This window comes from Centruroides sculpturatus, unplaced genomic scaffold (assembly GCF_000671375.1).
Source record: "Centruroides sculpturatus isolate CEXI.00-Female unplaced genomic scaffold, Cexi_2.0 scaffold606, whole genome shotgun sequence".
Classification (NCBI taxonomy): domain Eukaryota; kingdom Metazoa; phylum Arthropoda; class Arachnida; order Scorpiones; family Buthidae; genus Centruroides; species Centruroides sculpturatus.
The window spans coordinates 482,190-489,623 of record NW_019384730.1 but is presented as its reverse complement, the minus strand read 5'-3'; the positions used below and the strand labels follow the sequence as shown (position 1 = coordinate 489,623).

General features: G+C 24.4%; 1 protein-coding gene across 3 annotated transcripts in view; it reads right to left on the bottom strand.

The window, feature by feature from the left end:
* Positions 1–2,888: 2,888 nt before the first annotated feature.
* The window catches only part of LOC111628197 (inositol polyphosphate 5-phosphatase OCRL-1-like), a 64,051-nt gene continuing 59,505 nt past the window's right edge, over positions 2,889–7,434 (bottom strand). For all 3 annotated transcript variants that reach the window (XM_023371937.1, XM_023371938.1, XM_023371940.1), the window contains 2 exons: positions 5,845–5,955; positions 2,889–3,008 (listed from right to left, as the gene is read on the bottom strand). In XM_023371937.1, the coding sequence (XP_023227705.1) occupies positions 2,925–3,008; positions 5,845–5,955 (195 nt within the window). In that variant the 3' untranslated portion in view covers positions 2,889–2,924. The remainder of the gene's footprint in view (positions 3,009–5,844; positions 5,956–7,434) is intronic.

Below are 7,434 nucleotides of genomic sequence, written 5' to 3'. Positions count from 1 at the left end.
ATTATTAAAATAATAGGCTTAAAGACAAGTGTGAAAATCGAGGGTAGTTAATTATATTCTACCACTTATTCAGCACAGATCTTGTGGATCTGTCATGGGTTCGTAGGATGGCTTTTAAAAAATGTTTAGATCAAAGATCGTAAAATCCCGATCTATAGTCAGGATTCCCAACACCAGTTAAACTATTATTTAAATTGTGGTTTAACTTACAATATGAGATAGTGAATAAATTAAAGTAAGAGGGCTTATTCCACAAGTGGGAAAGATAAGTGGGTAAGTGATAAGGCTTGACATAGAACAGAGTTCAAAGACGAGGCCATATTTAATTAACAACAAGATTTAATAAAGGTTAACAAAGTAAATATAGATATATGGAGAGAATAACATTTCTTAACCTAATCACAAGAGTAACAAAACCTATCTAATTCTCACGAGAGAGAGAATTTACAAGTATGATATAAATCATACTATCTTACGATGTAAGTTGGTCAATAGTTGTCAGAGGAGTATGGGAGATGGAGGATAAATTCGTCAGGACAATCTTCTTCTTTATGTATGTGTACAAGTTAAAAGATGTCGAAGAGATCTTATGGCATGTTCGACTTCTCATGAACTGCCTGTCATCTATGTGGCAAGGTTAGATTTCTATTGACTGCCTCGAATGGTGAGAAATCTACCCTTTTATTGGACTCTGACCAATGGCATAAAATGATCCAAGGTTATAATGGGATGCACAATGACATGTAAAGGGGGTAAAAATACAGATGGTGGTCAGAATTACCGATAAAGTCCTGTGAGAAAGGAAGTTTATTTCCCTTTTCTTGGAAAACACGACAAATGTAACCTCCCTTTTTGTGAACAATATGTAAGAAATAATGCATTTATGCTAATAATGCATCTTATGCTAAATTAACTATAAAACTCTGATCCTCACACAAGCAGTGCTGCCAGTTCTTGTAAATAGTAATGTCGTAAATTTAATAAACTAAATTCTGGAAAAGATTAACATGGAGCAAAATCTTGTAATCTTGATAAGCATAATATCAGTAATGCTACCCAGACCATTAATTCAATTCTTGTTCTCAAATATATAATATTAGAGCATTATGAAAATAAGTGAATTAGAAAAATGGAATACTGATGCAGAATCTCCTAAACTATATGTTGAAAATACAAATGGTTACCGAATGATAACATTTTTTTTATCATATCATTCCATTTCCTTTTTTTTTTATTTATAAAGTAATAATAAATGCTAAAATAAACTTGAAAATAAATAAACCAAATAAAGCAAAAATTACTAAAACAGTATAACAAAAAATACAATGATGATTAAACAATACTGACAAATTTTTTGTTACTTATCTTCATGTATTAAAATATCTGGATCAAGCTTAATTAAGTCCTTTTTTGCAATGTGAAATAGTATGGATTCAACATCAAAACATAATATGCTTAAAAGTTCATGTGTTGAAAAATTGATTCATATATAGTTTGTTAAATAAAGATCAGTTTTCTTCAGTTGCATAGTATAACAATGAAGGGAAAAAACTCCAACTTTTCATAAATAAAAAAGTAATTAAATTATATCTTTAAATATAACCATTCAAATTTCCAATATACTACTTATTTTAAAGATATGTTACTGAAGTACAATAACAGATGCAAACACTGATTTTTAGATACAAGAAAATACTACGTAAAGTGATTGAAAATTGAAACTATACAAAAGTTCATTTATTTCAAAAATAAATAGAACTAAGATTTGAAATAAAAAATATTGATGTTTACAATAAATTTAAAAATAAATTGAAAACAATACATGAAATTGACAGGATTATATCAGACATAAAGCTGAGTGTAAATATAATAGTTATTCATTTCTGAGTCTTTGATATATCACAGTTTTGTATTAGTAACTAACACATATATTATTATTAATTACATGACATAACATTACATATCAATGTACAGTTAAACATGTCTATCTCAAATCTCATGGGAATGAGAAAAAAAATTGTGGTAGATTGAGATACAGAGATTCCTACAAAGTAAACAGCAACAGGTTTGATTGGTACAGTATTTTATTAATACAATAGCTAGTACAGCACGTACCTAATAAATGTAAATAAAACATTTTTGACATACTTTAACATAAACAGTTTATCAATAATTTCTGATCATGACTTTCTTCATCCAATAAGACACAAGCCAACCTCAGTCAATCAGAGAAAAGAGATATTAATTGCAACTAGAGTATGTGCTATTTTACAAAAGATATTTCTAGGCTACAGTTCATGCTATCAAAATGTAGTCACTGAGCTTTGAATTTGTAACTGACACTTCATTCCATATTTTGAGATATAGAGATTTTGGAAGAAAATTACTTTAGATAAACATGGAAGATATATTAAGTTTAGGCTGAAAATACAAGAAAAAACATTTTTTGAGATAAACATGTTTGAAGGTAGACAGGTTCAAATTGTATATAATTACATTAGTATTATTTTAACTTTGTTTTTGTTTCTTCAGGAAAGCTGAAAAAAAAATAGCAATGTGCCCATGTCCTTCCTATCAAGATTTTATTTTAGTTCTAATAAGCTAAGTTAATTAGATATTCAAGAGGGAATATAGTAAACAATAGAAAACTTAGTATCTGCTACTATAATCACTTTTTGAAAATAGTTTTAAGTAAAAAATATTACTTTTTATAAAAATAGAGAACTAATTTGTATAAAATAAATTAATATTCAATACAAAATTAAATCATACACAGAATACAATAAAATTAAATCTAAAGATATTTATATATAAACAATTTTATATAACAAACACATTTTAAATAGAAATGAAATTAATATAAACAAACAAAATAATAATGTTTGATCATAACATTAAATTATATTAAAATTTAAACAGAATATTTAAATTTCACTTACTTGTCCAGTATTTGCAATTGTTAGATATTGTGTCTGCATTTCAATGAAAGAAACCTTATCAAAATGAATCTATAAATATATAATATATATAAATATTAAAATTTCTTTTAGTTATAATATATCACAAATTGAAGATTTTTTATTAAGTTAATCACAACATTCAGAAAATACCATTAAAATAGCTTCAAAGTACAGTTTTTATTTTTAAAATATTAATTTATAATTGTAAATTTAATGTAAACTTAATCAAAAGTAGCAAAAACAAGAAAAGTAAGCAAAAGAACTAACTAATTAAAAACATTCTATTCTATAGATTTCTTCAAAATACAAGATATTTATTTATAAAAAATGTAGAAATAATGTTGATAATTTTCTTTTAAGTATAAAATTCTCAAAAACTTAGCTCATTCAAAACCTACTTTTAATTTCTTTACAAATAATTTTACAAATTTGCTAATTCAAACGTAGTTTCATTTGAATTTCTAATCCATTAATTAAAAGAATCAACTTGTATTAATTTTTTTTTACCCTTCTCTCCCCTGACTTATGAATATTAGTAGGACTTTTTCACACCTATTATAAATACAGTTATATCTGCAATAAAATGACCTGGAAGTAAGGGATAAAACTTGACATTTCTAGCCAGACCATTTATGAAAACACCCCAAAAATATGATCTGTACTCAAACTCAGATTTTTCAAAGATTTAATATGATTTACTGCTCTAAAAATATATGACTTAGTTATCACAGTCTTTTATTTTATTTTTTAACATAAAACAAATAATCATTAGGTAATACTCCATCTGTTTTTGTCTTTGAATATTTGTTTTCTAATTAAATTAACATTTCTTTGTGTAAAAAGAAATTACATTTTATTCAGACACAGAGATGATAAAAATAAAACCATCACACAGGTTAACTACAATATCCTTTTAAAAATACTATTCTTTCCTGTTAGTTTTATAAATTAATTGCATTTAGTAAATCTTGTATTGAATGACATCTTATTGCAGGATGCAAATTTCTTGTGCCATTGGATTGTTTCACATACCAGTTTAATCAGAACACAGTACAACATCATCAATACATGTTTATGGCATATTTATAATTTAACATTGAAATTTATTTACTTATTTTTTATATTTTTTCAGTTACAATAGGAAAGTCTTGCAGCAATTTCCTCACTCATAAAATACAACAACTAAAGTACAACAAAACAAAATATAAGTAAAAAGCAACAAAATTATAAAGAAAAGAAATAAAAATTAAAAATTGAATAATATTTGTTTGCAGACTTTTTGGAAACAGTAATAATTAATGTGAAATAAATGTTCAGAACTACTATATTTTGTGAAATGTGGTAAAAAAATGACTTTTGAGAGAGAGATAATCTAAAAAAAGTGTGTATAGATGCTTAAAAAATTACAAGTATTGCATAAGGAAATCTAAGCCAATAAGACATCACATAACCATTGTAGTATCTATGGTATAGCAATCATAATATTTTATATGATTATTAAATAAGGGAAGTCCCAATTTGAACCTAAAAATGTTAGGATGACTGATAAAAGGTAGGTTACAGAATTTATTTAAGGTGAGATATATTTTATTATGTTCTTTCATAATTTTTGTCTAAAAGAGAGAGAGGGCAACCATCAATCAGATTAGCATAAATTATTCAATAAGAAACTGAAAATTAGTGAAGAAAATGGAACACACAACAATTTTAGAGGATATGGGATGGAAAAATCTTTATAGAAAACTTCATAAAATTCCGGATCAAATGGCAAGGAATTTAAATATTCTGTCAATACGACTTTTGAGAGTTTTCTATCAAAAATAATGTCTAGATCATTTAGAATTAACATATTATATGATTTATATGATCAGCATGAATAATGGAAGATGGAAAAGAAAAATTTCTAGTTAACAAAAACCACATAGCAAGTTTTTTGAGCATTAACTTTTAAGTTGGGCTTTTCAAATAATTCAAATAGCAAGTTTAGGTCTGATTGTATAGAAACAAGGTCTTGATTTTTTAGTTTAATATCATCGGCATAGGCTATAATATGCTATTAAGATAACTGAAAATATTATTAATACATATACCAGTATATAAAGGAAGGAATTGTTTAATGAAGAATGATAAACAGGATCTAAATCAAATTTTTCTAATAGGTTTTCTAATAACCTTAAATATATATTGTTTTAAAATGACATATAAAAACTGGCCTCAAACAAAACTAAAGAGGATAAAATGCTATGAATATGTTAAACTTCTAAGTTAAAATAACTTAATTAAAATAATAAATATGTATTCCATTAAAATTATAGTTAAATACATAAAAAATATAATAAATTAAATTTAGATTAAAATTATTAAAACATTTAAATTTACATACTATAATTTCATGTTATTTTACTATGGCATTATATTGTAAACTCTATTCTTTATGAATAGCTTGAAAACTTTATTGAGACATTATAAAAGCATAAGAAAATTGCATCCTGCAATAAGTTGTCATTCAATACAAGATTTACTAAATGCAATTAATTTATAAAACTAACAAGAAAGAATAGTATTTTTAAAAGGATATAGTCAACCTGTGTGATGGTTTTATAAATGTGAATCTTAGATCATATTTTCTGAAAGCTTATATATATAAACTTTCAAAAAATTTATATATATATTTATAGTATTAGAATATTTTTAGAAAAATGATTTGCTACAATGTAGCTTAAATTTAATAAATATATATAGTATGTTTGTATTTTTACATTATTAATATGAAATTTTCTTTATTTTATAAATATAACAATGCAAAATGTGTTATCTTTAAACACACTAAATTAAGTAAATATTAGTTTTTATATTATAAATTAAATTGTTAATATATTCTTACCTCTGTTTTATCAACTGTAACTTGAGGCAAAAATTCATTTTCTAACTTATCAAGCTTCTTTAATACTTCTTCATATATCTTTCTATACTTTGTGTTATCTACAACTTTGATCTGAAAAATATTTTATAATTTAAATTACTTCATGTAACAATATACTATAAAATAAATAAAATAATGTAGTTTTCTAATTAATAATTATAATATCAAGAAGTATTTATTAAAAATAAAATATATATTTAAATGTAAAATATTTGAACAGTGTGATATAAATGATAGGGTAAACAGTATAGTTATTGGCCATCAGACAGTAATTGACTATTTTGAATTTAAACCTCTTTAATAGCAGTTCTATAAAAGCTATGTGGAAATATTGCACAGTAGTATTAATACAAGTTTATGCTGTAAGTAAATTGTCAGTAGGTAACAAAAAAATTCCACAGGTTTTTTTGTTTTTTGTTGTTTTGTTTGGCCAATTATTATACAACTCTGTATTTTTGTAAGCCAAAGAACATTTTGGATTAAATAATTGATGTTTGTAATGTTGGCTGTAGAAAGTATGTATATATATATATATATATATGTATTATGATATATATATATATATATATATACTTCATAATAAAAATTCATATATATATGAATTTTTATTCCCGATTTAATCTTTGTCGTCTTATAAAAGAATTTCCTTAAGTGGCCAATAACTATCACTTTTCCTATTCCAAATAATAACAACTTATGTAACTTAACTTATGAATGTTAAAGGATTTTCTCAAATATGAATTCAACTTCACATATGAATGTATCAAGTGGTATTTATATTTCTGATAATTCTTTCCCATTAATTTGGTGTTTGTCATAATAATTTTCTGTGTTGTCTCCTTCTACTAGAAGGAATAACATAAAAAAAAATCATCATGTCAAACACCAAATTCTACCTCACTTTAACCTCCAGGATAATCCCAAGACAGGACTAAGAGCCTCAATACTAAACAGTAAAAATAAAGTTTAACACAAACTAAAAATAGGAATACACATTATCTCAAAGTTTGCATATTCTGTATTGCTTAAATCATTTAAATACTAAACACATTTTATAATTTAATTTAGTAATATTTCTATTTTAAAATTTTTTATTGCATAGTATATTTTTCTTGTTACTGATAATGACTGTTCATTATTTTTAAAATAATTCAGTTTTTTTTAATACTTAATGATTGCTTATATATGAGATGCTTAAATATTAATACTTTTGATTTATAAAATCTATAAAATATTTTAAAATTATAGTTCTCCTTATATTTTCAAAATTTAAAATATTTATGACAGTTTATATTACTTTTATATTTGATGTTAGCTACACATATTTTACTAACAGCATTCTGATTTTGTTTTTAAAAAAATTCAAAATTTCCTATTTTCAGCTTAAGTAAGTGAATATAAAAAGTAATATACTTTTTATATTCATTATAAAGTGGTACCTCAGGATACGAAATTAATCCATTCCGAAACTGAGATCGTATCATGAAAATGTCGTAAGGTGAATCATTTTTCCCCATACAAATACATGTAAAACCGGGGGGAAATGGTCTT